This window comes from Micropterus salmoides, unplaced genomic scaffold (assembly GCF_014851395.1).
Source record: "Micropterus salmoides isolate LMB-PRFRI ecotype aquatic unplaced genomic scaffold, ASM1485139v1 Ms_hic_scaffold_16, whole genome shotgun sequence".
NCBI classification, from domain to species: domain Eukaryota; kingdom Metazoa; phylum Chordata; class Actinopteri; order Centrarchiformes; family Centrarchidae; genus Micropterus; species Micropterus salmoides.
The window spans coordinates 16,765,749-16,791,523 of NW_024040707.1; the positions used below are offsets into that span (position 1 = coordinate 16,765,749).

Below are 25,775 nucleotides of genomic sequence, written 5' to 3' on the forward strand. Positions count from 1 at the left end.
GACGCATTAAATCGTGTTATAAATATATGCAAGTCATTATAGCGATAACATTCATAGAAAGTGTTACCCACAATTTCTTACAGATCCACTGTTTATGATGTAAAAAAATTAAATCGATATATATTCAATTAGTGATGCTCTACTGTATTCTAATTTGCAGATTCTTATCAAACTGAAATTAGTGTCCATCAGATACAAACATAATTAACCATTATTTCACAATTTGTGTCTATTGTCTCAAAAGCAAATTTGGTTAGTTAGAAAGTAGTTATGCAAGAAGTAATTGCACAGTTTTTCAATTAAACTGCAACTTTGCTTTAAAAAACAACAAAACAAAATGTTGGGGAAACATAATGGGAGTGACAGTGAATAGGCTATTGGGTCCATAGCACTCTATGTGCACTTACAGTCTCGTTCTTGGTACTGAACACTGGCATTGCCACTGTGGTCATTAGAACTGGATCTTGACCGTCCTCCAACTGAGTGAGTCATGAGAGAAGAACAGTGAAAGGTAGCAATTGAGAGGGTAAGAAAGAGACAGAGAGACAGAGGGAGGGAGAAGAGGGAAGCTAATGATGAAACATTATTGTTATACTTACAACATACAGCACGTTGGATGGCATCATGCACATTGTATAAATCATTTTGCTTAGTGACACTCAGTGAGAGATTATCTCAAGCTGCATTTCATTCCTTAAGTAGTGAGCCTGATAGGAATTCTGCAGCCTAGTCATATTATCTTCTTGTGGGACCTACAAAACTTCCATGACATGTTTTATTCATGTTTATTATTTGCCTTAAAATGTGTTCAATCACAGGCTGCCTTTGATCTCTTGCAGAATAAGCTTATCCAAAGGCAGGGCTTCTAGTTTGGATCTGGGTATCTTCTCTCCCTAAAGACTGCAGGAATAATTATGATATTTATCTTTCCAGTGGCTGTCTGTATCTGACGATGATATCCATTAGAGATGAGAGCTTGACACTGTTACGAAGATACTGGGGGAAGGGTTCACGTGTGGCAAAACGTGGTCTGACCTTGTCCACTCAGAGATGTCGAAACTGTCTAAAGGTCAGTCACTCACGCACTTTATGTTCAAGTCACTACATGTAATGGGTCCATTAAGTGCAATATGAATCCCTCGACAAAATCCACAATTGGGTTAAGTTTGATGGGGTGGCACACATGATCCATTTCAGCTGCAGCAATCAATGGAGAATTATTTTCTTAGACTCTGTTAGACTGACTTAAATGTCAGACCCCAGCATACGGTAGTACTTTTTCTTAGGGAACTACCCCATTTTCCAATCCTCTTAGCTGGACATTACATGCCCCCTGTACACTCTCCTTCAGCCATCACTCACTTCCACCCCCACCCCCTTTACCTCCAGTAATAATAGGTAATGACAGGAAACTAGCATCCATTCTGTCTCCCTCAGACACTGGGGAAAGGGGAATTGGTGACTTGAGCTCAGACAACTGGTAATAGCAATCCAGGATGCAGTATTAGACATCAAAGAGAGAACAAAGCACACCTTACAGCTGCTGTAACAATGGACAGCCTCGCCGCTGGAGAACGGGATCGATGAAAGGACAGGGAAAACGAGCAGAGGCTCATCTAAAAATACAAAATCTATTTCTAAGCTCAGGTCTGTTGGATCATATATCAATGGTCTTTAAATGTATGGACTGACATTTATTGTCTATCCACACAAACTGTTGTTGAGCAGTCCCATCAAATGTGTACTCTTTGTAATTCAACACTAATCTAAGATGGTTTGTTTTCGGTATATGTGCATTTGGTGAAAATCTGTCTCGCCCAGCTGCTCTGAGAAATGGCATAGTGTAATTAAGCAGAGAGCAAGAGCTACATGGAGAAAGGCAGCCAGCAACTGCATCTGTTGGATTCAAAGCCAACAGCACAGCTACAGAGGATCTGCACTTGCCCTACCCAGTGGTGGAAAGACCTTTAAACCTGTGCTTCATTATCCTAACCCGGGAGAAAAATGAAGCACACCCTTGGACCCTAGATAACTGTCCTCCAACGTGAGCATGCCCCAAGTCCCTAAGGGAGTGCTCTGTATCTAGAATTTGACTTATCATACAAAACCTGCAACCTCTAATGCAAGGTCAGAACTGAACACATCTGCATCACCATTGCCTCTGTGTCTTTATCTGTATCACTCAGAGTAAATGGGGTGTGTAAGTTCTTTCCCCTGCTGTGGGTCAGAGAATGAAAAGAACCCCTCTGGGCTCTAATACACTCGCTCCCCACAGACACAAATTCCCACACCTAACCACACTTACACCCCTTTAGAGAGCTCAGATACACACCCTTGCCTCGTGTTTGGTGTCTCTCAGGACACCTCGTAATCTAGGTTGCTGTGACAAATTGTGTTTTGGTGGATGAGGTGACCCTTGTTTCCTTGGAGACCAGGTTTTATGATGTTGGTGTGTGAGCCCTGGAGCCAAAGCCCCCTGTGGTCTCATGTGGGAAAACTAACAATGGGGAAAGAGCTGGCACAGACCTTACACACGTTTCTGCTGCACAGGTGCTTTGGTATATATGTATGTACTCTCTCAATTACCTAAATCAATATTTTGCACGCTTCTGCTTTGACATGGTGGAGTTTATTTTCATCTGTCATGACACTTAGAACATCTTACTACTTCAATTTCTCATCTTCATCTTTCCCCATTTGTCTGTCTTCATGCTTTAGCAAGTATCGACCTTGTTCTTTGAATTTCAGTGCAAAACCCTCTTCTCAGCCTCACATCCTTCTTTAATTCCTTTACATTCTCTTCCCAACTTTCACTACTACTCTCACCCTCACTACACTTGTCCTCAAAGATCTACCCCTGCCCACTGACACATTGCTCTTACCCCCACCTCCCTCCCATCATCCCTGCACTCCGGTGTCAGTTCATCCGACAGAGTGGGAAACAAAGCCAAATGAGCCAGAGAATGATGGATGAAGCCGCAGAGGGTGACGCAAAGTGAAACAGAGGAAGAAAGAAAGATACGCTAGGGTAGAGAGATTATTGGATTGCATTGAGAGGGATGGAAAGGAGAGATAAAAGATATGATGACGGATACATCTGGAAAGATGATACAGCCCATGAACATAAATACCACATGCTCATCACTTTCCTCACACTGAGCCAATCCCAAGAGTTTTGCTAACTTCTTATCTGACACTATCACCACTCAGGGTGTGCATGTCTTTCTGTCACTGTCTGTTTTACTTTCAACGGGCTGCTGTGTATGTGCGCTCCTCGCACCCAGGCCAGAGCTGTGCTGGGGTGATTAAATCCAAAGAAGCAGTGCAGATTCCTCGCTAATCCCAATTATCATGTCTGACAATGTGATATCTATTTCTGTTTTCTGCTGAGCCGCATCAATGTCACTAAGCTTGGTCTATCACGCTAACAATACTATGTCAGACATATGGCCTGCCAGCTGTCTAATGGGACTGCTCTGTGCTCAGCTCATGCTGATGGGGGGCAGAGCACTCTTCTGTTCCGCCATCATCATTGTTATGATTATAGAGCTGCTTATCTCAGCCCACATATGATTCATAAAACACTGAAAAATAAAACACTGAAAACGATAAAAAAGGCATCAGTACAGATCATCCCGCTAGTCATTATAGGCTATTGGATTTTCACCCAGAAGATGACAAAACAGCTTATTCTGGAGAATTCCACCAAAACAAATAACACAGGCAATCTTGTTGTCACACACAAAATCACACAGGCAAAAGAGCAAAACGTAGCCCCACATTTACACACATGGTCACACTGCCAGCCCTGGAGACACTGGCAAAGCACGGCCAACATAGCATCACCGATGATCAATGAGTGTGAGCGTGTGCACAAACGTGTGTGCGTGTGCTTGATCAGACGTGCAGAGGAGAGCGTTCAACTGAACCGATGACAACCACAATGCATGGTTTGACTCAGGAGGTTGAGGAGCGACATACGACACTGACACACAAGAAAATGCTATGGGTCAGTATGGTAGTTAGTTCACCCAAAATTGTGCCGTCGTCTGGCAGAGATCAGAGACAAAAACGCACATGCACATGAAATGCACATGAACACACACCAGGCCTCAACACAGCACAATACAGTGATGACCTCAAATCAGAATTTTTACCTTTTGTGCTTGGGGGAGCTAAAGAGAACAGGTTAAGGAGGAGGGGAGGAGGAGAGAAAGGGTCAATGCGCTTGTGGATGACTGTAAGAAAGCCTTTCAGTGCGGTTTCCACTGAATGGCGTGCCAGCACCAGTGGGCGCGTAAAGTCCACTGACACTGACTTTGACTGCAACTTTAAAAACAGTGACAGAGGAGAGCTTTATGGTTGGGAGGGTCACAGCAGAGGAAACAACACTTAAGCTGTTACTGTTGAGTCAGTGTTGGGTAAATGTACTTTGACTGTGATAAATGGAATGGGATAATGCAGGCAAAGAGAAACAAATAAGCAGAGGAAGACAGAAAAAGGTAAAATATGAGGAATATGAAGAGGATCGCAGAGAGAAAGAGTCCATTTCCATGCAGTGTTGATAGCCAGTAAGTATTTCTGCTAGAGGGCATTTAGGAGGACAAATGGCTGCTGTTCACTCTTCATGGCCAAACACAATAACTTTAACAAAAGAGAAGCATGTGCATGCATGAATACTATAGTATATTGCTACATACTACATACAATTACTACAGTATATAGATCCTATACTGTAGGTCAGGCATTATCCTTTGGGCTGTTTAAGCAATGATAATGTCTGTGCCAGAGAACTATAAAGCTGTGTATAGGGGATTTAGCTATGCATGTGAGTATCTGAGTGTGTTGAGCAATGTTATAGTGTGTGTGATTATTCACTGCCATTTCAAAACAGGTGTATCTGTGCGTGTTTGGCCAGGGTATGACGTTGAGAGATCAGATCAGAGACTAACTCACCAATGTGCCCCAGTATGTTCTACTCACGCTACACAACTCCCAAACACACACAGGAGGCTCATTCACTTAATGGTTCCATCTGCTGCACAGTGCATACACACTTTTGCACATTCAGTCTGAGACATACAAAAGCAAAACCCATTGTCAGGCCTCGACTCGCATTTTATCACTACTATTCACCTTTGGATTATATAGTTCATCAGATCCTGAACATGAAAATTTACTTTTATTAACACAAGCTTCAACAAAGTACATTATGGATGAAGTTTTCTTAGTAGAATAAGTTGAAATGGATAAATCGATCTGGGCCAAAAGTGTATACAACCCAGTGTGCGCGGTTAGTGAGTAGTGTGGGAACTGGAGTCCAGTGCCATGTGAGAGATGACGTAGTCAACTCACAGTGCTATCGATGTAGGCCTCAGTCCACACCGTGTCGTGCTCCTGGTCGATCACCTTGGGACGACTCAGCACATGGAGATACTCCATCACATTCTCTTGCACATCTGCCAATGTGGAAATCTGTGTGAAGTACCCTGTTAGACGAGAGAAAAGATGCTGAATTATTTAACTTAGATGCTTGCAAACAATGGAAAGTGAACAGGTTCAGTTTCACTTTGCTGCCCCAAAGCAAAGGTAAGAAGTGAACAGTTTCACATAGCAGGAAATGTTGCAATATTAGCTTGGCTGTTTGATCTTTTCCAGGCCATTGCGCCCATCTTATTTACCTTGGTAAATTTAATACAGTATACAGCTCAATATAAGAATACAGTAAGGCAGGCAGCAGATATTTGCTTGATGAAGCAAATGGAAACTGGGATACATGTATGAGTAATAGCTGAAGAACTCCCTGCAGTGATATACAAGTGAGAGCAAACCAGCATGGGTTTGTGAATGGGTAAGTGGTATGTTAATGCAATAAAAAACTATCTCTGTTAAACCAAATGTGATGCCATTTCCTACAATGGTAATGCCGCCATTATGATGCTAATGTGCATGTGCAGGAGGGAATATAGTGTTACCTCAGCAGGGGGGGCCGAAAAGGGGTGAGGAAGAGAGGGAATCAGGACAACAGTAAGACAGAGGGAGATAGAGGACAAGAAGTGACACAAGAGAATAAGGGTAAAGAAAGAGACCCCTACATATCCACCCATCCCTAAAAACAGCAAACTGCTTTCATCACCGCAAGGCAGCCAAGGAGAAAATCATAGCTGGAGGAAACAGATTTTGGGGTCATCATTCCCGGCAACGACCTTTACACCACAGGGAGAAAAGAGTCTAGACACATCACACTGATCCATGAGGGATGTCATGCATCCCCCCAAATGAGAGCCTTAGCTGGGCTAAAACAGAACAGCTACAGTGAAAAAAGCTCAGCAGAGGCTGTATTTCGTCAGGCTGCTTAAGAAGGCCAGCCTCAGACGCCAGCCCCTCACCCAAGTCTACAGAGGACTCGTTGAAAGGAAACTCACCAGCGGCATCACAGTGTGGTATGGTAACTCCACCCTGGCTGAAAGGAAATCGCTACAGCAGGTCATCAAAACTGCAGAGAGGCTTTCCAGCCACTTTCAGGCTCATGGCACAGGACATTAAGGAGGGAAAACATATCTCACTCCTTACTGACCTTCTGGACCATATTTTCCTTCTATTGTTTTATTTATATATATACATTTTTTATTTACCATTTATATATATATATACGTTTTTTATTTTCATTGCCTTATTGTATTTGTTAACTTTTGATGATTCAGAGAGACGCACAAGAACTCCAATGTACCTGTACAGCAACATACTTGTGCAAATGGCAATCAACTTTACTCTATCGACCTGGAAGTGAACCTTGACAGATTCCTCCTTTTCATTCTCAGAGACATGTGAATCTGGCTGTGAAACACATACAGACTCGCATCACACACAAAGCAAGCTGCCTCATTCTAGCGGCATCGTTCATCACAGCGGTGAATGAAGAATGACTACTCCCTCTGGAAAGCTAAGGGCGTCCTTCGGGCTGAGGCACTGAGGCCAGGGAGATGAGCTGGGGGAGAAAAAATGAATGCTCCCTGTTTTCAGTGACATGGTACACCTGTCATACATACGGGACAGGACAGCCATAGCATGTTCTGGTCAGGATGAGGGCATTAATATATTTTTAAAGGACCTTGGTTTGGATGATACAAGCAAAAAGACACAACAAGGAGATACATGAAAATAAAGGACAAGGTGGAGACAAAAAATGATATGAGGCAGAGCTACATGTATGTGAATGCCCTTACATCAGTGGTTCTCAAGTTTTTAAAGGGTTCTTAAACATTTTACAGTTTAAAGTGTGTTTTTGATCTGCTCCAAACAGGCTTGTATATGTCTGCTTGGATTTGAAAGTTCATTTAAAGGTCTAGGCTGTAAAACTTAGAAGGATCTATTGACAAAAATGCAATATAATATGTGATAACTATGTTTTCAGTGGTGTATAAAGACCTTACATAATGAACCATTATAGTTTTATTACCTTACAATACAAACCTATGTTTTCAGTGGTGTATAAAGACCTTACAAAATGAACCAGTATGTTTTTATTACCTTAGAATGAGCCATTTCTATCTACATATACTGAAGGTCCCCTTTACAAGGAGGTTGCCATGTTGAGCCACCATGTTTCTATAGTTGCCCAAACGGATAAACTGCTCTACAGAGTGCGTTTTGTCACTATGTTGAATATGACGTAAGAAAAAAAAGAAGTAGTAGTAGTACCAAACGTATTATTTAGAACAAGAGCCGCGTGTCAGCCACCATAGCTCCTCCTACGCGCTTGCAAAGGGACGGGTGAGTGCTGAGTGAGTAATTAGGTTGCAATTCACAATCCTCACCACTAGATTCCACTAAAACTTACACACTGAACCTTTAAGCTGAAGTCTGTCGACCGTCCTCAACTGTAACCTAATGGGCAAAACTACAAGGTATATTTTGTGTGTTGAATCCCCAGCAAGCATATAAATCAGAACACTGGCTGAACGTAGTCTCAGGGTCTCTCATACATTGTTGATGGTAATATTCACAAGTCTTAACAAGGGCTTATCATTTCTCTTCTGTGGCAGTAAAGACAACACATGGACCTTCTGATAACAGTGCTATATTTAAAGCTTAATGAGATAAACAGGGCACAAACTGTGTTAACTATGATAAACACCTCGGCCATGACTATTTACTGACACTTTCCAAAGATAGACGCACACAGGGTGGTTGTGGCAAAGGAGGTAGAGCGGGTTGTCGATTAATCTCTAGATTAGCATTTCCATCCCTGGCTTCGCCTGTCCACATGTCGACACTGAACCCTAAGTTGCTCCTGACGGACAGGCCATCCATCGTCACTTGTGTGTGAATGTGTGTGTGAATGAGTGAATCAGAGGCCAACTGTAAAGCGTAGGTAGAAAATCTCTACAGAAGTACAGTCCAATTACCATTTACCACACCGGGAGAGCCTCTCGTAGTAAATCATGGCCACAAAGTTGGAACCTATAGTCTAAAATATCATGTAGCATTTAAGGATTCCTCTTAGTCCAGACAATAATTACACAAATGTACTGTATGTGAACTGGGGTTTCCATATGTATGATATGTGTATAGAATATCAATTAATGGAATACACAATGTTTTATGAACATTCAAAAAGTGCTGTATTTTAGTGTCTTGGTCACAGGTTGTCATTTGTCATTTGATTGGTTGCCAGCCAAGACTAGTAGATGCTGGGGGAGTGAGAGGAGAGGAAGAAGACAGGAGAGCAGCCGAAGGCTTTTTGTTAAAAGTGTGACGGACAATGAATGATAACTCTCATCCCTGATGCCTTATTGTATAGTTTCTATAGTTTTCTATTTGTTAACCTTAATGAAATAAACGCAAACCAAACCCACTGCACCAATTCGAGTGAGCATCACTGAAGTGGAATGACAGGAAAGTTAGTCGAGCTCATCCAGGCTTCAGGCAAGGCCTGCGTCCCTTTCTTGTTAGCAAAGGCTTTTAGTAGCTGGTGCAGCCATAAGGCTTAGAGGTAATTAAATCCCCTAGACCAAATTATTTTACCAGTACTACCTGTGCTGTGATAGTAGCATTTCCAGAATCTTAAAAATATTCTTTGCTCCACTCAAAGGGAATAGGGAGAAATGTTTACATAACAGCCTTCACCTGCTCATAAAACAGCGAAGAAATAAAAACACATTTCTGCTGTACTTATAGAGATGCTGTGCCTAGGGAGCAGAGAGAAGAGAGGATGTCACTGTCATAAGTCTGAATCATCATACGGCATACAAACAAACACACGCACACGCACGCGCGTGCGCAGGTCTCATCATCACCACTAACACCCTCAAAGTGACTGGATGGGTTCTCTGGTATCACTTCTAAGCGAAACTGTGGGTGCCCTTGTCCTCTTATCTACACACATATACTCACACACAGCTAAAAAAACACATGCACCCCACTCATGTGACCTATGGCTTGCCTGTCTTATCTACAGCAGCCTGAGGAAATGGAGCCAGACTGTCTCTGTCACCCACCTCCCAGCTAAATATAGAACCTAAAGGAAAGTGCTCTAAGTACTGAGACAACCATGACTACACACAAAGCAGCTGGAAAGTGGTGTAACGCAAAGATAGTTTGGACTTTAGGCTTTGAAGAAGATGTAATGCGACAAATCTGGTCTGTGCAACTGGCACCAGCTGCCTGCTGTCACATACAGGTGCTAATACTGATGAGCACTGACAAACACATGTCTATGCAACTACATGCACACACACAGATACGTTCGCCAAACACCCCAAACAAATCCTGAGCTCATTTTCACCCACCAGATGACAGCATGCAGCAACTTTCTTCAGCAAAAACAGATTATGAGGAGAAAAAAGTAGAATGTTTATGCATGTATTGTAAGATCCTACCTTTGTTAGCACACGCCATCCATTTCAGATTATCTGCGAAGGCTGACTCTCGACCAATCAGGTATGGAAATATGCGGACCTGTGGAGAATAAGCAGATAGCTTCCGTCAGTCATTTTAATCGCATTTTGATAGGGCCCACCACACCAAGATAACACTGTAAAAGCCAGACAGAAGGCTGAGTCTTTATCTGCCAGCAATTCTCCGGCCCTTTCTCCTTGTTTAACAGTCGATTATGGACTCATGAAAGTCTTAAATTTGTCGTTTAGATTTTATTTTATTTTAAATAATTCAAATATTTTATATTTATTTTCAAATATATATTTTAATATCAACTCACAAAACTAAACAATTAAGTATTAACAGATAAGGGTTTCAAAATAATTATATAAATCTGCAATTAGAATGATGATAAACTATGAGGTAAATATTTTTCGCTGAAAAAGCCAAATCCAAGCTTTATGTGCTCCATCCAGAGAATCTTCTAAACTCTCTGCTGCCAAACCCAATTTTTACCCGGCAGTGCTCAGTTGGCTCTAGCAGCAGGTATAGTTGGCAGGTGTGTGTGTGTGTGTGTGTGTGTGTGTGTGTGTGTGTGTAGGTTGCCAGATTGGACCAGATGCAAGCCTCTGGGGGCACAGCTGCCATAGCTCCCATGCCTGCATTTTTCACTGCCTCCCCTTACCCTGACAGCACATGTCTGTTTGTGTTTGTGTATATGTTTTTATGCGCATGCACACACGCCTAGATGTTCGTCTTCATCTGATTTTGGATGACTGTTCTTAATAGAGGTTCTGAAAAATATAATTTGTGTATAAATTGGTCCATATTAAATTATTATTATATTACTGCATAGTGTCATAAATCCAACTCTCCTTATAAATTCAGTAGTCATTTTAACAGCTTTAGCTGACAAAGATTTCAACCACAGCCAGCTAATTCTAGGCTCTCATTTTGTAGTATGGGTATTTTATGTCTGTTGTCAACTGTAATGCGTTTAACTATGAATAAGCACAGTTGTCAGACTGTCATTTTTAAGCAGGCTTCGTTATCTAGACCATAATCATCCTCTATTCATGTAAACCTGAATGACATTGCTAGAGTGACAGATAAACACAACACAGCCGGTGTGATCGAAACCACTCTATGTAGGGCTATGGGTAAGATGTGTCACTGTGCGATTTTCTGTTTGTGGTTATGTGTTTTCCTTCACTGGTGGCCAAGACGGAGGTCAAACTACAGCGGACTAGTTATTAAATATGGAAGGGGTTTACAGCTGAGTTAAGTACAGTGGAGATTTTAAAAAAACTAGACGGTCCTCGAGCCACAGCATGCAATCTTCAACCTACTTGACTGCACAAATTCTACATATGCAGGACTAAAAATACACATGCATGCAAGAATACAAATGCACAGACATACAAGTATACACATCTGCATGTATCCATGCATGCACAGATGAATTGACACTCACATGTAAGAGTAACCCATGTACACACGGTTATGTCATTTCAAACACTAGAATACATGTATGCAAAAATAATTTGTTCATGCTCCTACATAAGATATTCAGCCCTCAACTCAATTATTTATTGATTTAATCTCCAGTGTAAACATTCTCACAAATGTTTAAAGACTGTAAGTACTTCGGTAAGGCTACATGTGTTTTAATATCCAGAACAGGCACTGACAAAAGTAACAACAGGCTGTTATGGCATAAAATTGTGTCCTCTTACATTTAATCTTTCAATATTATTATTATTATTATTACTGTTATTGTTATGGCTTATAAATATATATTTATTGTGTTTTTTATCCTTAACCTTTCCTCCTTCTATACTCCTTATAGTAGTCCGTAGAGCTGTAAGATTGTTTTGGTGTTTTCCTCTCTTTTTGTTCCTCTCCTCTCCTGGAATGTTCATTCAAGGCTGAGAGAGGATCTTTATTCCCCAAAACATAGAAACCTAGACTGTGTAAATGATGATGCATCCCTTTGCTCAGAGCCAGACTTCCGAAGCTGCCCTAGGCAGCAGGTCTCTGGACCAGCTGTATATATGTTTTAATACTTCTCTGTTTATTCTCTTTTATTAACAAATTCTTAAAAGACAAGGGTTGGTTGTTATTTATTATGTTATTTCAATTATTAATCCCTCACCAGCAAGATACAATTTCCACGACACAGGTGTAGTGTCTCATAACAGTTTAAAATAGCACTGTAGCAGCAGGGCAGAGGGTCAGTGACCTCCTAAGGGGAGAGCAGTGATTGGTGGTTATGTAGGGACTGAACCCTTCTATAGAATTTGACCTCTAACCCCTTGTTTTGTTATCTCAGAATAGCACTGTACCCTTATATGGGTTGGAGCTTTATTTTGCAGACTCAAACCCTTCTATGGTATCTAACAGATACCTACACATATCCTATATAAGCTGTGATGTACAGAGAGACAGAGTGGTCATCGGGCTGGGTCACTCTCCAAGCTGCTGCAGAGCTTGTAATTGATGCTGAACTCCTTGATGTAATAAAATTTTATGATCAAGAACAGTGTCAAGCGGATTTCTTCTCAACACATCATCGCAGCATTATTGTTCGGACACCACACAGGCTAATTGTTCTGATGTTAATGGTCTCGTTCAATACACAGCATAATCTAGGAACAGACAGGCCTACTGTTGTGTTTTAAAATGCCAGCTGTTTTCAAATTTAGGTCAACTGTAGGTTTCTACCTGAAACCAAAACCACATCCATTAGGGTTGTAGTGATGATTCCTAAAATGTATTTGGTTTGTACTGCATATGGGCCCGGTGTGCTGAGGCTGATAATTGTTTCATTTGGGAAAGTATCCCTGTTTTGGATAAACAGATGTGTACTTTCTAACATAGTAACTGTTGCTAATCCTAAAGCTAAGCCACATATGCTGTAACGAAGCATTAAAAATAAACATTTTGAGGAGTGTGGTTTTGAGATCTTGATTTGGAAAAACATATGTCTCATTCGTTCCTGTGTAAATTCATGTAAAAGTACATTTACAGCTTTTTTAAAACAACGTTTCTGTCAATAACCATTAGCATGTTGTGGTACTGCAGAATCTCCCCACTACCTTGTGTTCTTTTGTTCCCCCCTTCCCTGTGTTTTCTGTCTGTCCTCCCTATCTGTGTTTGTCTGGGCGTGGCTACACTCACTGGCTCCAGCGGCGCACCTGGTCCTTATTCCACTAATCAAGCTCCTGCAGTATTTCAACCCCAATTCTCCTCACATTCTTTGCCAGATCGTCAGTTAACTACATGTGGTACATGTGTCAAGGCCAACTATCTGCTCCCGTAAGAGTCCTTGTAATTTCTGTGTCTCCCTGGATTAACCTGTTTTTCTCTGTGCCCAGGATCATACTACCTCCGGGAACGCCTGGACAAACTCCCCTCCTCTGTGTTCTCCATTCTGCCCTGTTGGAACCTACACCCAGTCTTCCGTTGCACTTTTCAGTAAAACCCTTTGTTACCCCTTCGAACTGTTCCAAGTTCTGCCTTTGAGTCTTTAAGTTCTTGTATTATGACATAGCAAGCCTTTTAATTTAATTGTTACTACCGTAGTGGTGAAGGCATTCAAACTTTTAAACATTAGCAAATCAGAAAACCCCGATAATCTTGTTATTTTATTGTCACACTTATTAAAGTTAGCAGCTGAATTTATTTTTCCTTCACTAACAATCTTTTTAATCCATCTTTCACCTTTAATGAAATTCCTTTTCTGGAAGACCATTTCTGTTCAATTTTTACTAAAATCAGGTGACCCAACACCTCTAAAGCATTACAGGCCCATTTCTAATCAATCTTGGCCAAGATTCAGGAATTTCTCATTTCTAATCACTCTAATGATGAGTTTTTATTGAAATTCAATCTATTATTTTTTAGATTGATTGTAGGAGAGCATGTAGAGATGTGTGCAAAAGATATATGTATGTTTGTGTGACAGTACAGACTTTGCTGCTCTCCAAGTCTAAGAGAAAGTTGGAGTTGTCTGTTCTTGGGATGTTGATTCTCTATTGGTGATTTTTTTAGTCTGAGGTTATGAATGTGGCTTTAACTGGGGCAAGAGCAGGCAAGTGCCTTATCAGAGGACATGGTTTTTGGGCCTAATGGTGGATAGTTGCACTACTGACTCGCACATAGAAGAGGCAGTGTTTCTGTCTCTTAGGGTTCTTGGTATTGCCAGCCATTCTGCTGGCCCTACTACACATGTGCCCGGTACATCTGTACCTCTCATTTGTGGGACTGAGCGCAAGGAGTCCCCCTTGTAGGCTGTAGTGTTGCAGAGTAGTCTCTAGGCAGTTATGGTTAGCTCTTTGCTATTGGGACAACAGAAACAATGTTGGCACAGGACAGGCACTTGGGCCTCATGAAGCACTGCCAAATGGTAGTGACAGATAAGGGGCACAAAGGACAGGGCACAGGCATGGGCAAGGATGGTCGTAGCCCAGCACATCAATCTCCTGGAGCTGGGGGAAGTACATTCCAATTTTTCTATACCTTCACCTTCAAGGTCAGCCAATGCTGGTGAGAACAGACAGCATGCAGCATCTTTTATCAATTGGCAGGGTTGTCTAGCTTCCCTTTGCCTCACAGTTGTGGAAATGGGAACACCACAAGCCCCCACAGTCAGTGCTGTGCCTGTGCAGTGTTTTTTGCGGTGATAGTGGCCACTGTCTAAATTGCCAATCATGTGACTCACTCTAGCCCCAAAATAGTTTTTGCCATATTACCAAAAACATTAGCACCACCCACATTTAAGAATTAATCTCAAAACAATTACAATTTGAAGCATTAGCTGCAATAAAGAGTTGGCTGACTCAGGCAGAGAAATATACTGATGTGCGACAAGCTGAAAAACTTTTTCAGTGTATGTGCTCAGTGATCAACTTTTAATTGGTATGAATCTGTGCCATCTTGCAACACCATATCCAGTTTTCATAATACATTGATGGCACAACCCAGGTTTTTGTCCCAGAGGGCGGTCTATGTGCCAAACAAAGACAATCTGTCAGAAGATCAGGTGTTTGGGGAGAGCCCAGGAGGCTACACTCTCAGATGGTTGGAGGAATTTGGCGCCACTACAGACAGGAAATGGTCAACCTTCTTGAGTCATGGGATATCACCACTGCTGTTCTAATCAATGCTGTATTTTATTTTAAGGTTGCTCTGTCAAATTTTCCTGCTACACTGCATGACTGAACTGTAAAACCTCTGATCACCCCCTAATACTTGCTGGCTTAAGGAGGTATTGCATTTTTATTAGCTTAGAAAACATTAATTTTTAAGGAACTCCTGCTGGGTTTGACTGTATCTGGCTCCTGCTCGAAAATGTGGATGAATTTTCCCTTTGGCTAAAGGCAGATGCAGACTACGTCGCTTGATGTTAAAATAGCATTTGGTCACACACATGTACTGTAATTGATGCTCTTTGATTGAATATTCTCTGTATGTTTGAAAAATGCAAAAAAGTGTTTTTTCCTATATTGCCCTGCATTGTCTTGTGTTGCCCTGTGCTGAATCGCTCTGTACTGTTCTGCATAGCAAAACGACAACCTAAAATATAATGTGTAAGACCTGAAAGTAAAGCTTTGAACTGACATGAGAACTCTCAAACAAAACCACTGTGAAGAAATGACAACAGGAGATATTATGAATTGGGGGATAAAGGTAATAATGTATTTGCTTGGCAACTGAAAAAACAAATGTCAACCTCAACAAATGTCAACAAATCATAAAGTAAATGAAAAAGAATGATATGTTAGTGGTAAGTGGGATGGATCAAAGTCAGATCATGTACGTCGAGAGTTTGTTTGAGACCGGACCGAGACCACCTCCTCTAAGGGTCTCGTGTGGTTGTTTGGTCCACACCAGAGTGTGATTCAGAACTTTCACATTAGCCCAAATGAACTGTGCTAAGCGGGCAAACACACCAGGGTTTGTTTTAACCACACCAACCAGGTTAGGTGTGAAAAGACACTAAAAGTCAGGGAGACCAATGCTCTTAAATAAACCACCACAGTGGTCTTTGGGAGTACAACATTTTAGTTCTTTGTATTTTTATTATGTACATTATACTTTTTGAGGTCATGCTACAAAAGTAAAGACAAATGTGAAACAGTTTCTAAAACATTCTTTATCTACATTAGACAGTTATCTGAAAACTGTGACAGTATCGCTCTAAAAATAATCAGTGGTGTAACATGAAAGAAAAAGTCATTATGGAATGTATTTGAAGTTTTTGAGTATTTTATCAGTAGACACTGTTTTTAATGACAACGCTTTCTTTATGATCTTATGATCTTTTCTTCATAGCTTTATGGAATAAATGCCATCTGCATGCAGCTATAAACTTATTTGCATTCAGTTTTTTCAAAGCATGCCTATATTCTCGGTGTGATGCTATATGGTGGTGAAGAAGTAAGGCTGGTTGAAAAGGAAGTCATTAAAAAACAGCAGTGGAGAGAGAGAGAGAGAGAGAGAGAGAGAGTAAAGAGAGTGACAGAGACCGAAGACTTCCATTATCAGCGGGGCTTCTTCTAAATGAAACTATCTACAAGCTTTGTCCCCTCTCCGCTTGCTGCTGTTCAGCCTTGAGGCAGGAGTGAGAAGGGAAGGTTTGCGAGCAGCTTCAACTGTGACAACCAGACACACACAAATACATGGTAATACAAGTGCAACATTTATGGTAACAAATACGCACCCATATAAATGCAAAGAAACATAAGCTCAAACAGATTCAAGTTTAAAATTGGCTAATAATATATGTTAAACAACTTACCTGAGGCAATGGAAGTTTGCACTGTATGTGCACCCATACAGTCACATTCATATGCATGTGTATAGGGTATGTGTTTAGGGTATATACGCCCACCATAGCCTTTAGTACAGTCCTTCTATCCTAAGGGTGAAGAACCTGTGGGCTTCATTTTACAGAAGAAAATAAGAATAACCATTTTTCTTCCTCTCCATCCCCTCTCTCCTTCTGTCCTCCCATTTCATTTCATGGCCTGTCAAAAGAGCACCACAATTACCTTGCAGGACAGCATATAGACAGCTCGGTCCTCAGAGACAGGACCATACTTAACTCTGTTTTGAAGCCCTCTGAAAGGACCCCATACTGGGCCTGGTCAATACCTTCTTCTTGTCAAAAATATTGCTCTAACAACTCAGCCAAATACTAATACTTGGCAAAAACATGCTCTGAAATGTGACAGCAAAAACAGTGTCTCTATCTGGGAAACACTGATACATTTTTTAAAGTTTTTTTTTTACAGTGATCAGGCGTGCTGTTCTCTTTCAGTTAGAAGGGCAGTATTTCTCTACAAACATGTATTTCTCATGTAGTTCAAGGTTCAGTGTGTAATATTTCTGAGGATTCATTGACAGAAATGCAATATAATATCTACGTTTTCAGTGATGTGTAAAGACCTTGCATAATGAACCATTATGTTTTTATTACCTTAGAATGAGCTGTTTTTATCTACATAACCGCGGGCACCCCCTTCTATGGACGCTGCAGTATTTTGTCGTCACGTTTCTACAATAGCTGCCAACTGACAAATAGCTCTACAGAGCGCGTTTCGTCATCACAGCTTTCTTCTTCTGCTTGTATAATTCCGGCAGTATAGATGCCGTCACTACAGAAAATGCGTCAATAGAAGTAGAACAGGAAATAATAATAATAATAATAAACAGTCTCTGAATAGTCCTCAGAAGTAAGAAGAGAGTGACATTTGAACAAATGAACGAGCACAGTTATTTAGCAGGAGAGCCGACAGCCTTGGATCTTTATACCATGAAGCCAGAGGAGTCCACAGATGCAGACAGATGATGGCAATAAATCACGGACATAATTGGTGTGGATTTTCCCAGATGGAAGGCTATAATGTGGGACAGATGTTTTCAAAGCGGAGCTGAAGTTGTCTTCTTTTTGTTGTTTGTTTGTTGTTTTATGCTGGACAGGTATTTAAGTTAGTTGGACTTTAAAGCTGTTGTTAGATAGCTTTAGCTACAAGCTGGCCATAATCACAGAGCCTGGTGTGTTTCCCCTGTCAGTGTCTTATCTTGTTGGATTAATTGTGAATGTAGCCTTGTTGTTCTCCAGCGCTGTGGTTTGGCTTTTCCGGTTACTTTAGTGAGATAATCAGCTGATCAGTAATTGTTAATAAAACGGTAACGTTAGCTTACAGCATGGAAGCAATCAGCCAGCTAAACTTTTACTGTTCTGGTAGAAAAACATGTAGTTGGATTAATTTCATGTAGTTATTCTCCAGCACTGTGCTTTGGCTTGTGGTGTAAAATATGTATTTAGATTAACTTCATGTAGTGACTCTCTCTCTCCAGCTCTCTGTTTTGGCTTTGTCGGTTATGTTCTGAGACAATCAGCTGATCACTAATTGGCAATAAAATGTAGCTTCCAGGATCTAAGCTCAGATCAGCCAGAAAAACCTTTACTGCCCTGGTAGAAAAAATATGTTGTTGGATTGTAATTTAATGTAGTTATTCTACAGTGCTCTGTTATGACTTTGCAACGTGAACAGAAATGTGCCCTTACTTTCCTGAGACAAACCGCTGATGAATATTATTTGCAATAAAACGGTAACAGCAGGGAAGCTCAGATCAGCAGCTAAACTTCTGTTGAATACTGCCCTGGTGGAAAACATGTATTTATTTTACTGCTAATAGTGACACATAACATGACCGTGTGCCTATCAAGTGACCAATAATGAATATTTTCCAAATTTGCATTAAAAAATATATTTATTTTTTTATTATTATTATTATTTTTTATATTGCTTCGCCACTGTGCACATAATTGTGTAATTTGTAGTTTCACATGCTAAATGCTCATTAAAAACGTTGCACCGTTTTACCACAAACTGAAATTATGGCTGTCTTTGTGTTTCTGTTGTATTTTAAAAAATAAAATAAAAACAATTTGGTAAGATTTGCAGATTGCTTACTAATAAATTAAGCAAAATGAGAGGAGCCTTGATCCTCACCTGACATGAATGCATTTGTAAACTTCATGTATTATGTGGTTTATAATGGACTATGGTGCAGAAACAGTGAGGCTTACATTTTCATGTTATCTGTCAGTGGCCATCCTTGATGCACTAGATGTGACAGTGTTTCTGAGATGTCATTTTCTTTGGTATGTTACTCCAGATGAGCCAGCCCTCCCAAGTTGTAAAATACTGTATTACAGGAGTATGAGACATCATGTAGCACTTCATTTCTTGATGTGGCTGTTGTTTATTAATAAACAAATAACAATAATATTCATTAAAACATACGTTTTAACTGAATAATTAAGTAAATATAATTTCTTAATGAATCTATCTAAAGAAACCTCATTTCTTGACTGGCAACTTTCTGCTATCTCACAGAGGACATCTTTTGTCCTGTCTCAGGCACCGTAGCTATACAACTCGCTCGGATAGGGGAGGTGGGGTGCAATTCTCAACTCTCACCACTAGATGCCACTAAAACTTACACACTGAAACTTTAAAGTAACTGGTTATAATTTGTAATCAACGCCCTCCCGCTATAAAGCATCATCTTTCTATTTCTCTTGATTGATGTATTTGAGAGAAGCTGTAACGGATCCTTGGTATCACTTTAAAATTGCGTCAAATGGATCTTTTTCCTAATTCCATATTTTCTTACAATGCATTCTCAACAGTAAGTTTAAAAATGTCATTCATAGCCACAGGAGGGCATTAGTCCGGTGCTCATACTCCATTGTAATACCAGGTTGCAGGTTCATGTCGTGTGTTGTGAACAAGGCATAATGGAAAATTGAGCTCAGCTGCCTTCTGCCCACTGTCGTGGAAGTACAACTGTACAATAATGTGTTGTGTTTGTGTGTTTAATACACTACCTTCCTCTCTGGCCAGTTATACTTGGCAAAGATGGCATCATATGTGTCCACTGCCCCATCTGTCACCAACATAATGGCCTGGCTACACTCACTACCCCTTCCGGTCTCGTTGAACTGGAGATAAAGAGAGAGAAAAAGAGGGAAGTTAATGCAGGTGAATAAAGACAAAATCAAGCTCCCTTCCAATTTGAATAAAACCTATGCTGTTTAATTAGTCTCAAAACCCACACACATAACAAATGTGTGTACATGATACAAGGGCACAGAAGAGTATCTCGCTCGCTTTTCAAGTGGACTTTTCAGACTTTAGACAGTGACTGATGTCTCTGCTCCCTTGATTGGTCACTTTCAGCTCCCAAAGATTACAGAGAAGAGTCATTAAACAGAATGGTGACATTTGTCATCGTAGTGTACACTTGAATGCATGCTTTTGTATTATGAGCATTTCAAAAGGGAAGGTAAATGTTTGAGTGTTTGTGTGCATGTGTGTTTGATTAATTGGTTGTTCATAATGAGGAGATGTCAAACCAGTAACCTGAGTCATCAAGTGCCTTGTTTACTTGTTTTTTTGCTCGATTCTCTTAATTTAACTATTAATTACGGCGCACTAATTAATCTTGTGCATGCAACTGTTTATTTCTTGTGTGTGTATGCGTGTGTGCATGTGAGTGTGTCTGTGGGTGCTCATGCGTGAGTGTATTACTTACATCACTGAGAAGATTGAAGGCCTCAGTGAGAGCTATGTCTAACATACCAATGCCTTGAGCAAACAGCTTGTCGAGGTGCTCCCGAAAATGCTGGAAAAATAAGGTGAGGAGGAGGAAACATTACAATCATGCCGACAAAATGCCAAAACTCAGAGGAGCACAGAATTACTGGTCATTATTGAATTTTACAGAGAAAGAAAAAAGAGACAAATACAATGGAAGGCAGCAGTAAAAAGATGAAAATATAAAGATATTGATTTCATGTCTTTATTTTACTTAGCTTGATTTAACATTATTGGTATGTGAACAGAGATCAAACCAATGGTCTAATGGGTTCTTCAACTCAGCTCTGAGGTTTTTATTTTGCGGCCACATTATCTTGGAGTGAAATGTCACACACTGACTGAAAGAAAGGAAATGACCTGTATTCCCTCTACTTCCTTTTAGCTGACAACCGTTCAGTCTAGTGTGTATGCATGTGTGTCTGTTCATAGATGTGATCATGCCACAAAGGGCACATTATCTCTGTGGCAATTAATGATGAGTTTAATGTTGTCAGCGACCTAACAGGTCGCATGTGCATGTCTCATTATTTGCAACAGCCCGGAGGCAACACCCACTCACACACACACAGATGGACACAGCCCATTATCCAATTCAATCTATTTATAGCTATTTAGATCCAGTTATTGGCATTTGGAACATTTCCTGTTGACCATGGGTCTTTCCAACTACTTGAAAAAAAACATTTCCTCCTAGTGAGGTGAGCAACCCTCTTACACACTTCTTTATTACCAATGGCAACAGAGGCATTACTTACAAGTAGAGGTCGACCGATTAATCGGTCGGACGATTAATCGGCCGATTTTTGGCATTTTTTAACATAATCGGCATCGGCAAATATCCAAGTATATCAAGCCGATTATTAGGCAGGCGCATCTGTGGGCAGCCTAGTGTTGTCGTGGAACACGTGTTTGACGCGCGCTGCCGCTAGAGTCATTTTCCAGCCGAGTGAGCAGCAGACCTCATCCAGTGCCTAAGGAGCTATCGGTAAGGATTCAATTCTTATTACTCCTTTATATTTAATTAAAAACTTTTGATATGTTACTGCCAACTTCGAGAAAAAACCTGAATAAGACACATGACATTTGGCTAATTTGGATCGTAGTTGAAGTTGCATTATCACAGAAGAGTTGCTATCATGTCACAATAAGTAAGCAATAATTTTGCAATTACAGAGTGAATCTGAGACTTTTATTTGTTCTGTTTGTGTGTCTTATATTTGAGAGGGTTGTCACTCAATGCAGAGAAATAAGTAATAAAAAAGAGACCAACGCACTATAGGCTAGTGACAGACTGGCTTTGCTTTGCTAACGGGTAGCTACAGACAGGCCCGGTGCTAATACGGCACTGGAACCTTAACGACCGTTATCTACCGCACCGAATATCAACGCGGATTTCTGTGCTTCAGTTCGGTGCAAATAGAGGTTAAAAACCAAGCAAATATCGGCCAAAATAAATCGGCAGCATTAATTGGCCATCGGCCGACCCGGATTTCAAAAGATCGGTATCGGTATCGGTATCGGCATCGGCATGAAAAAAACCATATCGGTCGACCTCTACTTACAAGATATGTCTCTCACTTTATAGGGTCTGGGAACACCCCAGGCTTACATCCCACCTATGTCATCATTTGTCAAGCCTCTTTCCCATCTACGTTTTCTTTCGCTCAGTTTAGGGGCCCAAGCAGCGTAACAACATATAACAGCTTGCTCACTTGGGAGCGAACACACACTTATGCGACACACACAGGCGTAAACAGCAGCAACACACCAATAACTATGTGCACAAAAACAACCTCCAGCATCCCTGAGAACACCCCCATGTGGCAAAAAGACACAACCTTTCCTTTGATCTGGATAAAAAGGTTAATCAAAAGGCTCTGCCCTGGAGCACAGCAAACTTTACCCATTGCATGAGTGTGCACGTGTATGTGTGTATCTGAGTTAAGATCAAAGTGATTTGTCTCAGCAGAGCGGGCTATGTTCAGTCCCTGGTGTAGCAGTGTACTTAAGTGGCATATTCAGAAAGTGTGTGTGTGTGTGTGTATGTGTGTGTGTACGCGCATGTGCATGTGCATGCGATGCTGAATGTGCCCAACCTTTTGTGCTGCACCACAAGGCTCTGAAATGTACATTTGACCTCAAACCTTTGAATGCTGCAGACACCTTTTATATTCAAAAATGATCACAGCAGTCAGCATAATGAAGCTTGGCTACAGGGGCATAGAAATGAATGAACAAAAATATCTTAAATTGCAGCTTGCTGAAGCCTATGGTTTTTTATTTTTATGTTATTTATCTCAACATGGAGGCAGATGCAATTCTGATAAGTGCATGGAAAAGAGAGGGGAAAAATAGTTGGTGCGTACTGTTTGGTAATGCGTGTAGGATAGGCCTGTTTCAACATTAAATCAACAGGTATTGCAGGGATCAAACAGACAGCCAGGGTTGGGAGGATTACTTGACAATGATGTGTTGTCTGCTCAATGAAAAGTCAACATTTTTTGACAAAGTCGGGGAGCCACTAGAGAGGGGCTAAAGTGCTGAATGCAGGTCGGGAGCCGCAGGTTGCATATCCCCTGCACAGGGTTACAGACAGATGAAATGGTTTACTCATACTACTCATACTGTTTTAAGTTATTTTCACTTAAATGCTTCAGTTTTAAATACATAAAAAAAGACCTTTTTCCATAAATATCATTAGTAAGCAACAATTAATATCCTATTGTTAACCATTCCTCTCCGTCTCACAGACCATAGTTGAGAAGCAGAGGGGAGATTTTGTTTTTCTCCAGGGCGAAAGTCGATACTAACCCCCTTCACTCTTTCTTCAACAGTTGGCAAGCAACACACACACACATTGTTTATTCACTGGCCACTGTAATTTACACTGTACATTACTGCTAAACTAAGGGCTTATTGCTGACCCGTTGCTCTCTGCTCTGCTGCCACTTACTAGCGCACCCGTTCATACACACACACACTCTCTCTCCTCCTCCTCTACCACGCACACAAGCTGCACATGACTTTTACTAACACATTTTTGAAGGATGCCAAATATTGTCTAATAATCATTATTGACAAAATCACAGAAAATATCTAGATATCATTTTTTGTCAATATTGCACACCCCTACTGCCTAATGGATTTGGAAATTTGCGCTAATTTGGTAGAAAAGTAAGTAATCGCTATACATATATAGATGTCTAGAAAATGTTTTAACCAGATACAGCCTGTCCTAACCTAGGCATTATTATATCTGGGTACGCTCAACTAAACAGATCCAACAAAACAGTCTACAGTTAACAATGACAGCACTAAGACTCACTTAGTTCAGTTAGTTAGTTAGTTATTGCATCTGTCATCTGTTAGATGAGTGACCATCTGTGACATAACTGGACGAAACTGCCAGACTAAGACCAACAACTGTTAGAGTGAGATAATGTTGCAAATCATGTGTGTTTCTCTTTTACGGCTTTAAATATTAGCCTGGAAATACTGCGTATGTGAGTAATAATCAGACTGGATGGATTTCATGTCAATTCACATGTCTGTTGACAAGTGTCATTAGACAAATAACTACTCATTTTAATTTAGCCAGATGAGTGTGTGTGCCCCGGAAGCTTGACAACAGGTATTTATTATCAAGTTGAAGTTTGGGTATGATGTAACAGATTTTGGAAAGACAGATCAGTAAGTTTAAGTCTCCAGTGTGACAGTCGCTTCCTGCCCCCAGCTGAAGTAAAAGATATTTGCCTTATCTACTAGCGCAGACTGCCTTTCCCTCTTAGCTGCCTGACTCACACTACATTAAACTACCATCTGGAATTAAACACATAATGCTAATCCATATGCATAAGTATACACTCACTTAGAAATAAACATAAATTAACTTAAACACCAACAGGCACACACACGCAGATGTGAACACACACATAATTCTGCAGCACGCGGTGCATGGTAAGCAGTCCATGCATCTGCCAGTAAACAGCTGCGTCCCAAAGCTTTGGCCTGGACTAGAGGCAAAATTAGGTTATTGAATTCAATTCCATTTATAAATTGAATTTCTAAATGGAATTTTAAAGAATTTGGAAGTGATGGAGTTTTAAATGGAGATGGTGCCTACATATACATATATACATACATATACTGAACTGAAGAGAGAGAAGAATAGACTCAGAGATGAAGGAGGGAATAATGCCACAGTAATATCTAGGATTCTCAGGTGCCGTCTTAATGAAAACATCCTGTATGAACAGTCCAATCAGTATACATGCAAATGAACACAGTCAGACATACAAACATTCCCCAAACCACTAACATTCATGCCACTTGCTGCCTCAGGGAAAATCCAAATCATAATTAAAAGAAGTACTCCACTGACCTAGCATTGCACTCCTACAACACTTTTGGACTCGAAATGGACTGCTTAATTAAACTTGATGCAGCAGGACCAGAGATATATATTTTTTAATTCAGCGCATTCTTCTTCCTCATCAAAACCTGGCACCTACATTACCCACAATGCAACTTGGCCGCCAACAGTTCGGTTGGAACTGTGTGTCTAATGTAGCCTCAAGCTGCTAGTTTCAAGCAGAGATGAAGAGCGGGCTACAGAGGACTGGTAAGCTCACTTCTTTCTAAATGCACACCGCCAGAATTTTCTCATTTTTAAACTTGTAGTCTCCATCCCAACAGACATTGCCTCAAGGGACATCACTTAAGGCAATTTATCAGATTTTGTACAGCTCCCACAGGAGCCACAAGAGGCCTTTTTAGTTTTTTCTCACTTAAAAGGGTTTTTATGGGGGGTAGTTTTTCCTTATCTAAACCGAAGGTCTAAGGACAGAGGGTGTCATATGCTTTGTCAAATGCTGTCATTTGTCATTCATGATATTGGGCTGTATAAATAAAATTAACTGGACTTTTATAATAACTGTTTTATCAGGCAGAAGTACTCCCCAAAACCTGTAAACAGACTAATGCGTAAAATCAGCGGAGTTACCCTTTAAGCACACCAGTCACCGCGCTCAGTCCCTACTCTTTCGCCTGCCATCTGAAAATTGCTATCAGAACGTCATCACTCGCACCACCCAGCTCTGAGACACTTTCTTTCCACAAGCAGGCTCATTAACAGATTGCGCACTCCCCCTCGCTCACACATATGTTCTATACACAGTAGATTCATGCAACACTGTGATTAAACACCATACGCAAGGT

General features: G+C 40.8%; 1 protein-coding gene across 2 annotated transcripts in view; it reads right to left on the reverse strand.

Moving 5' to 3' along the window:
• The window catches only part of cacna2d3a (calcium channel, voltage-dependent, alpha 2/delta subunit 3a), a 131,444-nt gene that overhangs the window by 38,790 nt on the left and 66,879 nt on the right, over window positions 1-25,775 (reverse strand). The window contains exons 9-14 of one of the 2 annotated variants that reach the window (XM_038723463.1): window positions 20,494-20,583; window positions 19,787-19,900; window positions 9,882-9,960; window positions 5,356-5,489; window positions 4,158-4,175; window positions 408-479 (exon numbers count right to left, since the gene is read on the reverse strand). In XM_038723463.1, coding sequence (XP_038579391.1) covers window positions 408-479; window positions 4,158-4,175; window positions 5,356-5,489; window positions 9,882-9,960; window positions 19,787-19,900; window positions 20,494-20,583 — 507 coding nt within the window. The remainder of the gene's footprint in view (window positions 1-407; window positions 480-4,157; window positions 4,176-5,355; window positions 5,490-9,881; window positions 9,961-19,786; window positions 19,901-20,493; window positions 20,584-25,775) is intronic. The other variant, XM_038723464.1, reaches the window with a different exon arrangement.